This window comes from Conger conger, chromosome 14 (genome assembly GCF_963514075.1).
Source record: "Conger conger chromosome 14, fConCon1.1, whole genome shotgun sequence".
Classification (NCBI taxonomy): domain Eukaryota; kingdom Metazoa; phylum Chordata; class Actinopteri; order Anguilliformes; family Congridae; genus Conger; species Conger conger.
The window spans coordinates 3,035,391-3,054,217 of record NC_083773.1 but is presented as its reverse complement, the minus strand read 5'-3'; the positions used below and the strand labels follow the sequence as shown (position 1 = coordinate 3,054,217).

General features: G+C 49.9%; 1 protein-coding gene across 1 annotated transcript in view; it reads left to right on the top strand.

Moving 5' to 3' along the window:
• LOC133110064 (protein bassoon-like) overlaps positions 1–18,827 on the top strand; it is a 74,033-nt gene that overhangs the window by 41,158 nt on the left and 14,048 nt on the right. The window contains exons 5-8 of the mRNA XM_061219932.1: positions 9,210–9,728; positions 11,846–15,508; positions 15,575–16,687; positions 16,778–18,673. Coding sequence (XP_061075916.1) covers positions 9,210–9,728; positions 11,846–15,508; positions 15,575–16,687; positions 16,778–18,673 — 7,191 coding nt within the window. The remainder of the gene's footprint in view (positions 1–9,209; positions 9,729–11,845; positions 15,509–15,574; positions 16,688–16,777; positions 18,674–18,827) is intronic.

Genomic DNA, 18,827 nt, shown 5'->3' with positions numbered 1-18,827 from the left:
TGATTGAGAACGTTTCACTCCAGTAGAGTGCCTGCGATCCCTGGCCCTCAGACTCTTTTAGAGTTAAATTAACACCAAACCTTTTACTGTGTGGGGTGACGGAAGCCACTCTAGTGAATTATAAATAGATGATCTGACTTAAATGACAGCTTCGGGTCAAACATTGCCAAGGTTTCGCCTGATTGCGCTGACAGAACTCGTTTCCTTAGGTTAATTCAACTTGCTTATGTTTTGTGCAAATTTCACAGGTATGGTATCGGACAATTTTGTTTGTGACTTACCCTGGATGGGATGAGTGGATCTGTTGATTTGATAGCGAGACGTTTTCCATTCGCCCCTCTTGTGTGGAACGAGCTTAAATCATGACAGGCCATCAATTCAAATGCGTTTTACAACAAATGCTGAACTTATTTATTTTAAGCTGCCTTTACTGAAGCAGTCAAATCAAATTAGTTGTCAGCAATATAAAATTCCGGTAGTCCTTTCTTTAGGAAACCTTCTTTTTTTTTTTAAAACTAGGTCAACTTATCAGTATTCACACGAGTGCCCTGTCATCAGAGTTGGTGTTACCCTGAATGCGGTCCTGTGTTCCTCGTGAGGGCGAGCATATTCAGCTCCGGAGATGAATTATGAACGCGTGACTGCCGAGCTCCTATACCGTAATAATGGCAGTCGCATAGTGCTGTCCGTCCTCTCTCTTTAATGCGATAATTACTCTTCCCGGATGTGTGCCGGGAGGGGGGGGGGGGGGGGGGGGGCTGGTGTTGCCTGCTTCTGCTGCTCAGTGTGATGTCATTAAAATGTGTGGAGCTGTGAGACTGCGCTGTTAATTATGTGGATCAAATAAATAATTAAACTGAATAAGCATGAGAGAGACAGACAGACAGAGACAGAGACAGAGAGAGAGAGACAGACAGAGAGTGAGACGAGAGAGAGACACAGATAGAGAGAGAGACAGAGCGTGAGAGAGTGAGACGGAGAGAGAGAGAGTGAGACAGAGAGAGAGAGAGACAGACAGACAGAGAGAGTGAGACGGAGAGAGAGAGACAGAGAGATGAACCACTGAACCACTGAGGTAGAGCAGAGCATAGTCTGGTGAGAGGTGTGTGGCTGGCTAATCCTGCAGTTGTAAACAGGTAAAAGGGTTTGTGAAGGTAGGACTTGTGTATGAAACTGGAGTGCTTAATAATAATAATAATAATAATAATAATAATAATAATAATAATAATAATAGTATCATAACCAGTAATCGTATAAGTAATAGCAGTAGTAATAATAGGAATTAATGGCTTAACTGAATGAACAATAAAACTGATGCTGCTTAAATCACCCCAAATAACACAGTTTCTCTCTCTCCCACGCACATACACGAAACATGACTCCACCGCTATAAAATCTGCCTTCCTCTCCCTCCTTCCATCTCTCTTCCGTCTCTCACTCCTTTGTCCTCTGGCTCTCTCCCTCTTATTCTCCACGTCTTTATCCTCCTCCTCCTTCCCTCCATCCCTCCGTCTCTCTCTCTCTCTCCTCCCCTGTCCTCCTCTCTCTCCGTCTCTCTCTCTCTCCCCCGGTCCTCCTCTCCCTCCATCCCTCCCTCCCTCCATCTCTCTTTCTCTCCCCCATCCTCCACCCTCCATCCATCCATCTCTCTCTCTCCCCCCTGTCCTCCTCCCTCTCTCCCTCCCTCCATCTCTCTCTCTCCCCCCTCTTCCTCCCTCCCTCCCTCTCTCTCACCCCCCTGTCCTCCCTCCCTCCCTCTCTCCCCCCCTCCTCCTCCCTCCCTCCCCCTCTCCCCCCCCCTCCTCCCTCCCTCTATCTCTCTCTCTCCCCCTCCTCCCTCCCTCCCTCCCCCTCTCTCCCCCCCTCCTCCTCCCTCCATCTCTCTCCCTCCCTCCCTCCCCCTCTCCCCCCCCTCCTCCTCCTCTCCCCAGTTGCACCTGGTGCAGCAGTGAGGCAGGCGGTGGAGCGGGGTGTGATGGCGTCTCAGTGCAGCGCGGGGAGGAGGGGGGGCGCGCGGCACGGGGAGACAGAAATAGCCGCTCGTAGCCCTTCAGCCTGAGCGCTCCGTGTGCGACGGGAGCGGAGAGAGTCGCTCTTCTCTCCCTGCCCTGTGATTGGCCCGCTCGGCCCCGCGCCCTCCACAGTTTGCCCCCCCCCGGTTTTGGGGGTTCAGATCGTGGGGGGGGAACTTGTGCTTTTGATTTCGCGCAGATGTCGGGGGATTTTCGGCCCATTCCTTGGAAGCCGCCGCCGTAGATCGCTCCTCCTGGCGTGGACTCTGTCAACAAGGAGCACAGCTGGCTGAGGAGCACAGAATTAAACATCGTCTGGCAAGAAGCCAGAGGAGAAAGGCCTCCATGATTGCACGTGTCCCATCGGGTCAGGCTTTCTCTTGCCCTGTCTGTGGCAGACAGTGTGCATCCCGCATTGGACTATACAGCCATCAAAGGACCCACAAACAGGAGTGGAGGTCCCTTAACGTAACGTGTGTGTGTTTTGCATTTCTGATTATGGGTAGAGTTTTTGGTTTTGATTCTAAATGGAAAATGTCTGCATTTATGTAGCGCCTTTATCCAAAGCGCTGTACAATTGATGTTTCTCATTCACACACACACACACACACTCACGGCAATTGGCTGGCATGCAAGGCACCGACCAGCTCATCAGGAGCATTTAGTGGTTAGGTTTCTTGCTCAGGGACACTTCGACACACCCAGGGCGGGATCAAACCGGCAACCCTCTGACTGCCAGACGACTGCTCTTACCGCCTGAGCCAAGGTCGCAAATGTCTCCATGGTGTGTGGTGTGCGTGCCTCACCCACAGTCTTTGGGCAGATGAGAAAAATTATTTTCCATAAAGCAGGTTGTTTAGCAACATGTTACTGTATATTCTGCCCGTTCTGGTTCTTAAACATGAGCTCTACGGGAAACAGGGAAATCGGCCTTCATCCTTCCAGAAAGAGCTACACTTTCTGTTTCAGCTGAGGAAGTTGCACTGCAGTTTCCATACGGACACGTCTCTCTGGCCCCGTGGTTCATTCTTGAGAAAGACACAGAGCCTTCAGTCATGTGTGTACTGCACTTTTGTGACACACAGAGATAACCCAAGCAGTGTTTATAAGAGTCACAGATGTGTGTCTTCCTGTCATTGAGATTACGGATGACCGCTGTTCATTATCACGGTGAAGGTTAGCGAAATGATTTCTGTTCTGTTGACGGTAACCTGAATTCTGCTGATGATAAGGACAGCTCTCCTATCTGAATGTGTTTGATTCCACTCGCCTTTGGTGTCATTTCTCACATTTTAAAACCCCTGCTGATTTTCTGGAAGTTTCTGTAATCCGTGGTGTTAAACTTTAGGGCCATGGACATGTGGAGGCAGTAATTTTAAAGACACACAGCTGTTTGTATGAGTCAGTGGAACCACAGGCTAATCTCTCTGTCCTTTATCCGTCCTCCACAGCAGTGTGGCTCCCTGTCCCATACCTGTGCTGTTTCAGCCCACTCAGCCCCTCAACTCAACCCCACTCATTCAGCCAAACTCACTCATCCCCACTTAAACTCAACCCCACTCCCTCAACCCCTCAACTCAACCCCACTCATTCAGCCAAACTCACTCATCCCCACTTAAACTCAGCCCCACTCACTCGACCAAACTCACTCATCCCCACTTAAACTCATCCACACTCAAACGCAACCCCACTCCCTCAACCCCACTCACTCAGCCCCTCAACTCAACCCCACTCAAACTCAACCAAACTCACTCAGCCCCCACTCAAACTCAACCCCACTCACTCAGCCCCTCAACTCAACCCCACTCAAACTCAACCAAACTCACTCAGTCCCCACCCAAACTCAACCCCACTCACTCAGCCAAACTCACTCAGCCCCCACTCAAACTCAACCAAACTCACTCATCCCCACTCAAACTCAACCCCACTCAAACTCAACCAAACTCACTCAACCTTACTCAAACTCAACCAAACTCACTCATCCCCACTCAAACTCAACCCGACTCACTCAGCCAAACTCACTCATCCCCACTCAAACTCAACCCCACTCACTCAATCCCACTCAAACTCAACCAAACTCATCATCCAAACTCACTCAGTCCCCACTCAACCCAACTCAACCCTTCAGTTAAGGCACCATGCTTTGGTACATGGGTGAGCCCCACGACCTCGGAGTGAATCAGGACCATGCAGGTGCTGACTGGGGCTAGTACCCCATAGGGATTTGGTGATTGTGTCTCCCAGCGCACAGGTGAAATCCTTCAGTTAGGAGCCACATTTCTTTGCCTCTTTGCCCTCTAGAGACCCTTGCTGGTCAATCAAGTGCCCGCAGACTGCATGGCATGGCGAAAGCCCCATTTGAAAGGTCTTCCTCCATTTCCACGCTGTGCTGAGCTGTGGGCTGTGGGATGTGAGCAGAACAGACTGGTGTGGGCTGTGGGATGTGAGCAGAACAGACTGGTGTGGGCTGTGGGATGTGAGCAGAACGGACTGGGGGCACCATGTGTTTGCCTCTAAGCCCTGGAAGTGGCAGTGTGGGACCCTGTGTAAAAAAGACTGCGCTTGCAAATTGCTTATTTGACATTCCAATTAGGGTGGGAATTGGGCTTGCACAGACCCATGTTGTCTGGCTATATATATATATATATATATATATATATATGTATGTGTGTATATATATATATATATACAGTACTATGCAGAAGTCTTAGGTAGTCTTGGGTCTTAGGTTAAAAACTGAATCAAATCAATATTTTTTGTGACCACCCTTCGGCGTTAAAACTGCATCACTTCTCTGAGATATAGAACTGCAGGACAGCGTTGGCTAAGACAATCAGCAGGGAGGTTGTTCCAAGCATGTTGGAGAACTTGCCTCAGTTCTTCTGCAGACTTTGGTTGGCTCCTTGCTTCTGATCTCAGACAGCATTGATCAGGTTTTTATGTAAAAAGTAGTCACTGGCTTACAGTAATATGTTACTTTTTAAAATTAAATACAAAAATGTCTTAGGTGCCTCAGACTTCTGCACAGTACTGTATATATATTTTAAAAAATATTCACTTCAGCCTATAAATACTCAGCTCACTGGTCAGCTCAGGTCACACGGCCCCTGCAAACACAATTGCACACATTGTGGTTATATGTGGAATATGGAAATGTAATTATGAATCATATTTTATTAACAATGCGCATAAAAACATAGAATTCTGCTTTGGAGCAAATGTCATTAACATCTTGAGGTTCCACAGATGGTGCTTTGCATACGCTTCGGCTAGTTTGGAATGAAAAGCCTTTTGTAAGAGAGTATCATTGTTTTATAAATTGCAAATTTATAGTCCGTTGATTTATGCAATTTGTCTGACAGTGAGTCATTAGGAACCACTTGAAGGACCTGCTGCAGAAGAAGCTCTTGCATTTTAAGGTTGAGCATGTTCTCTCCATTATTTATAGAGCTGTCACTCCGTGACTAAGGTGGCTTGTAATAGAAATATGACTAATCCCTGCTTGCTGGCTGCTTGTCCCGGACCTCAGAGGTGATTAACAGAGTGTATTCTGGTGTTTCGGGACTTCAGAACCACGGTCTTTCTCTCACAACTGTCAGTTACCGTTAGCCAAGAGCATAGCGGTCTCAAACACACAGACGCGTCTATGTGGATAATGCCGCCCCAAGACTGCTTCCTGTAGCAGCCCAATGCAATATCAGCAGCTCCCCTGTAGGTCTGTTTCAGTTTGGCACCAGTCCTAGGCAGTGCAACTGATTTTGTGCATTGTCTAATCATATCTCAGGTATGTGTCACATTACATTACATGACATTACTGGCATTTGGCAGATGCTCTTATCCCGAGTGACATACAGTTGATTAGACTAAGCAGGAGACAATCCTCCCCTGGACCAATGCAGGGTTAAGGGCCTTGCTCAAGGGCCCAACGGCTGTGCGGATCTTATTGTGGCTACACCGGGATTCGAACCACCAACCTTGCCTGTCCCAGTCATTTACCTTAACCACTAGGATACAGGCCAATTTTGTCAGAGGCATACTGTGTTGAACAGATGTACCCTAGCACTTCTGTTTGGTTTGTGTCTTTCTTTCTGCTCTCATTATTTCTGACAGGTCTTGGTTTAGACCACAGGCACTCTAGACACATGTGCGTGGGTAGACATTAGTTACTTGTTCAGTTTTAGCACCGGATATGTTTATTGTTCAGCGGTTGAGTTAGCTTGAATAATTACCTCCAGTTGAATATCTTTACAGAACAATGAACCTGAACAGTTTTACAGTATGGTGTGAGAAATCTAAACCTAAATTCCAGGAATGTGACTTGCTATTAAACCAATGGTTGGTCACTTCTCACAATTCATGATTTTATTGCCTGATTTTATTGTCAACAGGCGCACATCACCCACCACTTCCCATTGAAAACCCTGTCCTGCGTGTCTTCGCCATAACTGGACGGCGTGATCCGACCGGGTCGCGCTGATGATTGCAACCCGGTGTGAATCCATTTTGCGTTTGAAAGAAAAGGCCTCCCATGCTGAGCTTATTAACAAACCGTAACGTCCGCGTTCAAACACTCGAGAGAAAGGGTCCAGACTACACATCTTGAATGCTCATCACGCCCCATGACACTTTGCATGAAACAAACTACATAAACTGTGGGAATTTAAATGAATATGGAAACACTGAAAAGAGAAATGAAAGTGCGAAGTGCAAAGCTGATACAGACGTGATGTATATTTTCTTTCACACCTGCAGCAGGAAGCAGAGCCAACATGATATCACCTCACTGTCAGTTTATCCTTCTATATATATTTAAATTCCGTATCTGCCAGACTAAAGAACAAGAAAATACAAATATTTCCTTATTAACAATGTCAATTTTAATAACCGGTAATATGTATTCAATTTAGCATGAATTAACAATACAAAATTTGATTAAAATGAAACATTTGAATAATTGATTCTGTCAAGGTTATGTATGGTTTCTCTTACTTACAAAAAATGGAGCAATTTCAAACTTGTATAAAATATGATTCCCTCCTGAATAAAATATGCATACTTTGTGTATATGCTCACCATTAAAAACAGTTTAATTTTTTTGTGTTTTCGAAACCTTTCACTGCCTCTTTCCCTCTCTCTCTATCTCCCTCTCTATCTCCTCTCTCTCTGTTAATATGTATTGTGTCCTTGGCATCAGCAGAGTATAGTATGTCTTTATTAATGGCAGTTATGCTAACTGCTCGTATTTGGTTGTCTCCACGATCTGCTCAAGTTTCTCGCGTGTCTGTCTCTGCTTCAGTGCACATCCGTTAGTTCCAGCTAAAAAGAAAAGAAAAGATGGAGTACATTATCCGAAATGTATCCATTGACAATGGCGTCAGCCCTTCTGCGACCTTGGTGTCACACCGTTACCACCCTCCCAGATCTCTCCCGGTGTCACACAGACGCTGGCTCTCTGTCTGGGGAAAGGGGGAGAGGAGATGGTTTGAATCCACTTATTAAGTTGATTTTTTTAACGTTTTTTGTGTTACTAATGTAAGAATAGCACGCTTATTGAAATACAGCAATACGGCACTATATTTAGTATACAGTGGGGTCCAAATTCCATTACCAAGATCCGTTTGTTTTAATCAAAAACCAACACAGGCATGTCCTTAGTTCATATATCTGAAGCTGAATTGCATCGTCTTTTACAAACGGAAGTGAAATAATTTTGCTTATTATTAACAGAATATTAACAGAAAGTAAAAATGTGTCTGTATATCTACCATTTGCAAAAAAGGAGCTGTTCACCCCAACAACAAAAAAATTGACTTTTCCGCTTCCCCACATTGCCATCTGTCCATCCAGAGATCGAACTATCTGCGCAACATCTTGACCAAAGCGCACGGATATTCAGTCTCAAAACCCTCCAGTACCTAGAAGCAGATACAAGCAAGTGTACGCTGGTAGAGGCTGAGCGTAATTCTGTGAGCTCCATTAGTGATGGATGCATGTGATAGGTTAAGTATGAGACCATGTAGTAATTTGTGTATGCGATTGGTTGAGTACGAGAAGATGTTGTGATGTGCATATGAGATTGTATATGTGGTTTCCTGACCGTATTTGTTCTGCAAACATTTGGTATCTTGATTGGAGATACATTTCCGTGCCTTCACTGCAACCGGTATCAGTTTATCTTTGCTTTGGGGGCGGTTCTGTGTCCTCAGTCTCCTCTTCAGCAAGTGAAATGCATGCTTGATTGGATTCAAATGGCCAGGCCCATTGATCGATTGGGAGTCATTCCCATTGGAGTCATTGTCCTGCTGCAGGCCAATGAAGTCGGAGGAACCTCTTTGTACATATCCAGACATAATCTGTGTGCACACTTCTGAATTCATCCTACTGCTGCCATCCTCCATTACATCGATAAAGACAAGTGAGCCTGTAGTTCAAAGTCTTCTGCATACAGTGATATACCCGGTTCTATCCTTCTTAATAAATTCTTCTGTTCTCTCGGCTTACAGATGAGTTGTTTTTCAGCCATAGTTCTCTGGTTTTCTTGATGACATAGACCTCTTGACTCCGATTGTAATCTTGACAGATGGAAACAAAGGCTAACGCAGAGACTAGACACTTGCTGCTCTTTTATGTGTGAACAATCCAATAGGAAACACCTGCGCAATCTTTAGCACCTGTGAGTCATCAGTGAACTTAAATTTGCATGGCTGGAAATATAGTTGCTTCTGTAAAATACCATGGAGTACAAGCTGATTATCCGTACGTTTGTGTCATCTTCATCTCAAATCCAAATGCCTTATAGCAAAGCTATACAGTATCCACCATTGTGACACTGTATGTTGCTGTGTGAACTGAGTAAAAATGTTGTGTTAGTCTTTGATGAATGATGAAAACAGACAGATTTTGTATCAGGGATCAGGGACAGTAAACCCCCACATGAATGACCTCTCAATGGGATCAGAGGGGCGCTGGAGACATGAGACAGGAGAGGTCACACAAAAGGGTAAAAACTTAAATATCCAGGGCATCCAATGCACTCACTGGTTACAGTGTGAAATATTATTTTTCGCTATTAATATTGCCGTTACGTGGACAACGGGGAACAATAAATCACAATAAATAGGAGACACATTTCTTTATCTTTATCGGCAGGAGTTTACATGATGTATATGGGTTTCTGTTTTCCTGTTTGTTTTGCAGAAGAGAGAGTGGCTTTGCTTAAACTGTCAGACGCAGAGGTTGATGTCCGGAAGCCTGGCCGATGCACCGACCCCTCAGCCATCTCCGAAGCACCCTCCAATGGCCTCTCCCCAGCACCAACCTCCAGCCAATCAGCAGCAGCCACTGGTGCAGAAAGGGCCCAATCAGCAGCCGGTGCCATCAGGCCAGCCGCAGCAACAGAGACCGGTCGCCGGCCAAGTAAGTGGGCCCTCTCCCCTGGCGAAGCAGCCTGGGCCCCCAGTCCAGGCAGTGCCCGCGGTGTCGAGGGAGGCCCCGGGCGGGAAGCACGCCCCGGCGAAGGCCACGCCCAGGCAGCAGGCGACCGCGCCCAGGCAGCCGCCGGTCACAGCCAAACCCCCCCCGGAGCCCACGCCCAAGGTTGTGGAGAAAGAGCCGGAGGGCAAACCCACCCCTCCGAAGAAGGGCGAGGCGGATCAGATCGCCCCGGCGAAAGACATCAAGAGGGAAGGGGGGTCTCCGAAGATTAGACGCAGCGATGTGAGTGCCTTCTCACTGCGCTTGTCCTCATCCTCGTCTTATCATCATCATCATCATCTTCATCATCATCGTGATCATCATCATCCTCATCATCATCAATTTCATGAGAATCATCCTCGTCACTGTCATCACTTTCAAATCTTTTTCTTCATTTCATCATAGCTGTCATCAGCAGCAATCATTACCATTACCTTCATCATCATACCCCCCCTCGTTATTATCTTCCTTGTCTTCATCACCATCATCTTTAATTTTATACTTTCTTGTATCTTTTCCATCCACCCCAGGATCTTCACTAACTTTATTTTTGTCATCGTTTTCATTTACCTCATCTCATACAGGAATTTCATTATCCGTGTCACCATCGTCATCATCATATTCACCACCATTGTCTATAAACATCTTTCTTACCACCATGATCATCATCATCATCGTCATCATCATCGTTATTTTTATTAATTACCTCTTCTTCTCAGCATCTCCTCATCATTAATTATGTATATTTTTATTCATATTCTTCATTGACATCATCATCATCACCATCCTGCATTTTTACACATTTTGAATCTACATCATAATAAAAAATTTATATAATTTTTAGCTCCATAGGGCAATATGCAAGTGGTAATTGCATTGCCCAGGGTATCGGAAGGTACAGTTGGTTTCACAAAACAGAATAACAAACCTGAAACTGAAATATAATTTCACAAAACACAATTACAACACAGAAAAGAAAAGAAAACAAAGATGTGGCAACAAACCTAAAGACACAACATGTCACAAAACACTTTAACAGTTAGGAAAACAACACATGAAACACACTCACAACTTAGAGAGCACAACAACAAAAAGTAAAAAGGAAACAATATTTGTCTAAACAAATGAATAAATGCACGACAAGAACAAAAACAAACCAACATTTTACAAAAAAAGGGTACAGACCATGTTGTTCCTAATTGGACAGAATGGTTGCCAAGCGGTGTGATTGGTACAGAAATCTAAAGCATGGTACAGTATCCATTCAACTGTATGATACTATGATACTCTCTTTGATTGTATCTCAGCATTAAGCAGATGAAACCAGGCCTAATGCATGTTAAGCTAATTCCCTCAACCACCCCTACAAAACAACCATTCCACTGGCATCACAGGAGTAAATATATATATAATATGCTCTTTCTAGCTCTCTCTCTCTCTCTCTCTTGCTAGCTAGCTTATGACAAAAATGGAACACTAGCTAGCGAGAGAGCTTGCAACAAAGATAGCTATCTCAGTAGCTAATACATAGCTACACAGTAAATAAAAACATGTCTTCATTTAGTCATGTGAGAGGAATGACTATATGGCTATATGTATTTGCAATATTTTAGCTAATAATAAACAGTGACAGAGAGACATTTGTTTTGAGACATCTCAGCATGCAGTTATTAATGCTGTCATACCACTGATCATATCATGGAGTTCAGTGGATATTATTCCAGTACATCCGGTCACACAGATAGACAACAGTTCCATCTAATCGAGGACAAGATGGCTGGTACTTACCCTTTTCCATTTTTATGAAATGAAGAATTGTTTCTATTCTTGTTGTGTTCTTACATTTGCTAATTTGTTTTGACAAATGGTGTTATGATATACTGTCTGTGTGTGTGTGTGTTTCATGAATTGCTGTCTTTTTTGTAGCTGTTAATGTGTTTTGTGAGTTGTGTTTTTGGGTTTGTTATGTGAAATGTTGCCCTGTTTTCTGTGTTGTAATTTTGTTTTGGAGAGATTATATATCAATTTCAGATTTGTTATTTTGTTTTGTGAAATTATATTGTGCTTTACGATGTGTTATTTTGTTTGGTGAAATGTTGTTTTATTGTGGGAATTTAACATATCCAGCTCCATAATGGGCACCGAATTATTTTAACATATATTTCTATTATTTTGAATGATTGTCCAGTATTGTTTTCAAGAAATTCAGTGATCCCTCCATAGTAAGGTACGATAGTGCTAAAATGGTGAAATTGACATGTTAAGAATGGTCATGGGAAATAGGTGACGGAAATACATGAGGTTTGGCAGTCCTGCAACAAAACCAAAATGTAAGCTGTATTATCTCCTCCCGTCCACAGGAGGGCGGTAAACCCGCGCCGCAGGACATCACGCGGAGCCCCCAGAGCCTGAGCGACACGGGCTACTCATCGGACGGGATCTCCAGCTCCCACAGCGAGATCACGGGGCTGATCCAGGAGGAGGGGGTGAAGCTGAGCGAGAGGGGCCTCAGCGAGCACAGCCCCCCCAGCCCCTCGGAGATCACCAAGCTGGAGAGCTCCATGCGGCCGCTGCTGGAGGCCAAGGCCACGGCTGAGCAGGACCGAGGCCGGGGGAAGCAGCAGCAGCAGCCCGGCGGCGGGGACGTCCGAGACGCGGACGACCGGAAGCAGCGGCCCCGCTCGCTCACCATCGGCCAGGAGGAGGAGGCGGCGGAGGAGGAGGGCCGGCGGATCAGCTCGGCCGAGTCCTCGGACGACCTCAGCTGCCGGCTGCGGCACGACTACGTGGAGGACAGCAGCGAAAGCGGCCTCTCCCCGCTCCCCTCCCGGCAGCGGAAGGGCCAGCGGGAGACGACGGACGAGGAGTTCATGCGCCGGCAGATCATGGAGATGAGCGCCGACGAGGACGAGGTGGAGGAGGAGGACGAGGGGTACGGCTACGCCAAGCCGAAGAAGAGCCACAAGCACGGCACCGACGCCGGGAAGGAGAAGCGCCGCCTCACCCAGCACTCCAACAGCTACGAGGAGGACGGTAAAGGGTCCGCCGACAACGGGCAGGACAGCCTGATGGCGGGGGGCTTGCGCCGCTTCAAGACCATCGAGCTGAACAACTCCAACAGCTACAACCGTGACATAGAGCTGAGCGCCGAAAATGACCTCGCCCTGGACAGGGAGCCGGAGCTCGAGATGGAGAGTCTGACCGGCTCCCCCGAAGAGCGGTCGAGGGGGGAGTACTCATCCACCCTTCCAGCAACAACGCCGAGCTACACATCCGGCACCTCCCCGACGTCCGTGTCCTCCATGGAGGAGGACAGCGACAGCAGCCCCAGCCGCCGGCAGAGGCTGGAGGAGGCCAAGCAGCAGAGGAAGGCCCGACACCGCTCCCACGGGCCACTCCTGCCCACCATCGAGGACTCGTCTGAAGAAGATGAGCTGAGGGAGGAGGAGGAGCTACTACGCGAACAGGAGAAGATGAGGGAGGTGGAGCAGCAAAGGATACGAAGCACTGCCCGGAAAACCAAGAGGGACAAGGAGGAGCTGAGGGCGCAGAGACGAAGGGAGAGGTCCAAGACTCCTCCCAGCAATCTTTCCCCCATCGAGGATGCGTCCCCGACAGAAGAGCTCAGGCAGGCGGCTGAAATGGAGGAGCTCCACCGTTCCTCCTGCTCGGAGTACTCTCCCTCCATTGACTCCGAGGCGGAGGGGTTTGAAATGATGGCCTCGAAGTTGTACAAGTCCGGCAGCGAGTACAACCTGCCCACCTTCATGTCTCTGTACTCCCCGACCGAGAAGCCGACCGCCACCTCGCCATCCTCCATCGACAAGCCACTGAAGAGTGCTGAGGAGGTCTATGAAGAGATGATGAAGAAAGCAGAGATGCTGCAGAAGCAGCAAGGGCAGGTGAGGCAGGGGAGCACAAAGCCAGGAGACGTTCGAGGTCCGCAGCATCAACAGGCGGGTCAACCGGGGTATAGAAATAGCACTCCCGCTAAAATGCAGCAGGCTTCTGCCCAGGACCCTAGACGGAAGCCAAGCAGTGAGGTGGAGGCAGCCTACCCGGATAAGCAGCTCTTGGACACTGGATTTGCTAAGCTGCTGGAGCAGAACAATGCCCTCCTCACACCTGGCACCAGCCCCACACAACTTGCAGCCCCGGTTTCCTTCTCTGGACAAGAGGGCGCGGGTAGAGGGGTGCCAGATGTGCGAGTAACTCAGCATTACACGAAAGATGGACAGAAGGACCGGATTGCAGCTCAGGCTCATAAAACCGGAGCTGTGAGCCAGGCCACAGTCAGTCAAACCGCAAACCCAAATGACCGCCAAATAGGATCTGTAGCTGGAGGTCCCAACGCTTCGAGCAGGATAGCGGAGATGACACAGGCTTATAGTCAACGAGAACAACCAGGAAGGAGGACTGCTGCCCAAACAACACACAGCACGCAGGCTACATCCCCAGACCCCAGCAGTGGAACCCTTACCTCCAGAGTTTTTTCTTACTTCAAAGGTTCAAGTCCCCCTCTCTCTCCCTCCACCTCTCCCACGCAGAGCCCTACTCACTCTCCATCCAGAATAGGTGCCACTGAGCCCTCAACACAAAGAGCACCCTCAGCTGGTTCAGGTGCTGCCTCCCCAGTATTGGGTCATGGGACCCAGACACCACATAGAACTGTTTCACCACGTCTCTCCAGGCAACAGTCCTCACAGGACGCCCCCTTCATGGTGATAACATTAGGGTCTGAGCCCACTAGCCCCAGCAAACCTGTGACTGTAAATTCTGCCACTTCCCCAATAACCTCCCCAACAAAGCTGACCCATCAGCCAGTGTTTCAGACTCATGTGCCTGCAGCAAGTTCCCCAAGTTCTCCACAACATCAGTCAGTCCATAGCATGCACAAGGCTCAGGCTAGCACCAGCTCCACTAGCTCCTACAGCCGGGGTTCCATGTCCATGGAGAACATTTCCCTCTGCAGGATCTCCACTGTTCCAGGCACCTCCAGGGTGGTGGAACAAGGCCAAATGATGCCTAGTGGTAACGTAGTTGACCTGAGGACCCCTATGAAACCAGCCCCTATCATAATGACAGAACAGGGCATGGACCTGACATCTTTGGCATCAGAGACTCGTAGATACTCATTAGGAGCAGAGTCAAGTCCAAGCCGCCACACGGCAGTTAACCCCCTCATCATGAACCTGAACGCACAAGAGCAGTTACACACAGCCTCTTCAACGGCAACAACAGTGAGTGTTACAGTGGCAGCATCCATGTTTATATCGCAGCCAAAGCAGCCAGTGGTCTATGGAGATCCAATGCAGAATCGAGTGGACCTGGGTCAGGGGGTTGGCTCGGCAGTGTGCCTGACTCAGACCCGGCCGATACCATCACACGATCCATTCCTTCCAAAGATAGACGCCTGCCTGGAAGATTTGGGTATTCAGCAGCAACAGCTGCAAAAGCAACAGCAGAAGCTTCAGCAACAGCAGCAGCAACTGGAAGAGCAACTTCAGCAGCATCAACAGACATCTTTCGCCAGGTACAACTTAGCAAACCAAGTCCAACCGTTGCTTATGAAGAAAGACTTGCTTGTGAGTCAAACAAGTGGCGCCCAAGCGGTGGTCAATGTCAGCGCAATTCCCAGGACCTCTCCTCTCCCTCCTCAAGCCGGAACCTCTCCTGCCCTTCCCCATGATATCTACGGAGGAGCTCCCCTTGAGCTGAAGAACAAACCCACAGTAATGAACCTGTCCACAGGCAAACCCCACGTCATGGTGGTCCAGCTAGACGCCAGCGGCCAGAAGGGGTCCACGGTAACCCAGCTGGTTAAGCCTGAGCCGCCTCCTCCTCCTCCCCAGGAGGTCCTGGACCTGACTGGCCAGATCAAGGCTGAGAACCAGGTGGCGTGCTGTGACGTGGTCTACAAGCTTCCCTTCGCCGGCACCTGCACAGGGCCCTTCGCGCAGAAAACCGCAGCGCTAGAGAAGAATCCGACAACCGAACAATCTCAAACTGCCCACCTACCTTCAGCGGCTCAGTTTACCGGCAGCCGGACAAACGAGCCCAGCCGTGACAGCTTTGGGTATCAGGAGCAGACGGTCGCCACCCAAGGAGGGACAGAAGAGTGTAAGGCGTACTCCTCGCCCATCTTGGGAAGATTGCAGCCGTCCATGTCGGACACTAATCTGGCCGAGGCTGGGCTGCAGAGTGAGTCCGGGGACCTTGCGATGGACCTGAGCACCATAAAGCAAGCCTGCGAGGGGGGATACCTGGGTATGGGGATGCAGTATGGGTCGTACACAGATCTCCGCCACCAGGGGGACGTCATGGCGCAGCCGATGCCTCTGCGACGGTACGGCTCCATGTCAAACATCAACACAGACCTGGGCTACTCCCGCGACCTGTCCAGCTTCCAGGAGGCCAACTTAGCCCAATACAGTGCCACCACTGCCAGAGAAATCAGTCGAATGTGTGCAGCTCTCAACTCAATGGACCAATTTGGGGGACGGTACAGCAGTCCCCCTGACCTCCTGCAGTATGGCGCTGGAAGGGGTGCCAGTCCAGCTAGTCGGCTGAACTTGCAGCACAGCTTGGCGTCAATGAGGGCCAACCTAATGATGGGCCCTGACGTGAGGCAGCCCGCACATATGCAAGCTTATGCTAACCTGCTCAATGCTAGACAAGCGAGCCTCCGAGCGCTCTACCCCACTGCCGTGAGAGCGGCTGACGGAATGATCTACTCAACTATCAACACCCCAATTGCCTCCACCCTGCCAATCACCACACAGCCTGCCTCTGTCCTACGGCCCATGCTCAGGGGAGTTTACAGACCTTATCCCACAGGTAGTATGACTGCCGTACCCTTGGCTAGCCTCACCAGGTTGCCTATTGTAACTCCAAGGATGCCTCTGTCCCCACAAGGACCTCTCCGTTACCTTCCTCCTAACCAATTCTCCACAGCCCATATTTCTGCGCCTACAAGTGCAGCAGCTATCACCACAGTGCAGGATACTCCTGTATACCTTGGGAAGCCTTCAGCGGCCCCCACAGCAGCCCCCATCAGTTCACACACAGCTACAACTATTCCAACAGGGGCTACTGGCCACTTAGGAGTCGCTGTACCAACTGCTGGTATCCATACAACAACAATGCCCGTCTCACCGTCTGTTGGAACACCTGCAAACCAACAACATCTCCCAATGCAAACAGTACCAGCGCAGCAGCCCCATACCCAAACTCAAATTCAACCTCAGGTCGCTCCTCAACTGCAAACCCAGATGCCGCCGCCTCAACTGCAGACACAAGTCCATCCCCAAATGCAGCCTCAAATACAGCCCCAGAGCCAGATTCAAATGCAGTCTCAGCCGCAAGCTGAAATGCAGCCCCAGAGCCAGCCGCAAAGTCTCCAACAGGCACAGACTCCAGCGCAGCCCCAAACTCAATCACAGGCGCAGCCAGCGCCAGGACCTCTGCCGACCTCTGCCGCCAGCACCACCGCCACTGCCAGCGGCGTGAAATCTGAGAAGGAGAAGGAAGAGGAGAGGTTCCGGCAGCAGCAGGAGCAGCTCCTGCAGCTGGAGCGGGAGCGCGTGGAACTGGAGAAGCTGCGTCAGCTGCGCCTGCACGAGGAGCTCGAGAGGGACCGCGTAGAGCTGCAGCGGCACCGGGAGAAGGAGCAAATGCTGGTGCAGCGGGAGATACAGGAGCTGCAGACCATCAAGCAGCAGGTCCTGCAGCAGCAGCAGGTTGAGAGGGAGACGCAGCTGGTCATGCAGAGGGAGCAGTTGGCGCAGCAGAAGGCGCAGCTGGACCAGATCCAGTCGTTGCAGCAGCAACTGCAGCAGCAGCTGGAGGAGCAGAAGAGGCAGAAAACGGCCGCGGCCGAAGCAGCCGCCGCGGCCGCAGTGGCTGAAGCGGCCGCCGCGTCTGCGGCTGTGGCTGCGGCCACGTCTGCACAGGGTGCCATACAGGGCATCGCAGTGGTCGGGGGAACTGCTCCTCAGGGATTCTCTATCATCTGTGACCAGAGTGGCAGAGTAATTCAGCAGGACTTGCCACCCGACCTTCAAAGGCCCATGAGCCAGAATGGACAGTTCTGGCAACCTTACATGGAGGGGCACGTAGTCCAGGGAGTGGTGACCGCGCGGACTTTGCCCAACTCTGCTTCCGAGATATCTCTTAGGAGCAGCGAGGACTCGTTGGAGACGCGGGCGATGAAGAAGCGCAACTCCATGCCCCGTCTGCGGGATGGGGCAAGGGCAGAGGGGGAGGATGGCCTTCCTACTGTGAAAAGGATTGCGGATAGCAGTGTCCAGACCGACGATGAGGATGGGGAGGAGCGGTTCATGCTATCCCGGCGGAGGAGAACCAGGCGTATCGCCGATTGCAGTGTCCAGACGGACGACGAAGACCAGGCCGAGTGGGAGCAGCCGGTCCGTCGGCGCCGGTCCCGCTTCTCTAAACACTCCGAGGCGAGCGCCGAGACCAAGGCGGAGGCGCCCAAGGTCACCTCCTCCAGCATCGCCATCCAGACGACCACCGACTCCTCCTGCCAGACCGAGCCTGAACAGCTGGGAAGGGTGTCCCCGGCAATCCACATCACCACGTCCGAGTCCAAGGTTGAGGTGCTGCACTACATTTCGGCCCCGGAGAGGACGCAGAAAGGAGAGAGCCTGGGTTGCCAGACGGAGCCTGAGCCCCAGTCCCACGGAGTGGTCGCTCCCCAACTGAGTGTGCCCACCACCATCAGTCCGTACTCCACCAGCATGCAGATGGTGGGCTCCGGAGGGTCGGACCCTCACAGCCCACGGCAGCAGGGCATGGCCAAGTTTGAGAGGAGGAAACCCGACCCACTGGAAATTGGCTACCAGACTCAGATGCACGGTGACTCCCTTTCAAACATGGCCCGCCAGCCTCCTAAATCACCCCAGGTCCTGTACTCTCCCGTCTCCCCGTTGTCCCCCCATCGAATGCTGGAGACCTCGTTCTCCTCCAGCGAGAGGCTCAATAAGGCGCACGTCACCCCGCAGAAGCACTTCACGGCTGAGGCGCCGCAACGTCACCAAACGCTGCCCCGCCCGATCAAGACTGTGCAGCGGTCCATGTCTGACCCGAAACCGCTGAGCCCCACCTCAGATGACTCGTCACGGGCCAGGTTCTCCTTGTACCAACAGCAGGTTCTCCAGAACAGCCAGGTGTGTAACAGTTCACCCATGACACATTTTAATGAACTGATCATATGTGATTGTTGGCGAAGTAACGTGAAAGGCTTGAGATGGTAAATGGCAACTGAAGGAGATTAGTTGACTAATTCAGAAATGTAATTTAAAGCGACATCAACATTGATTG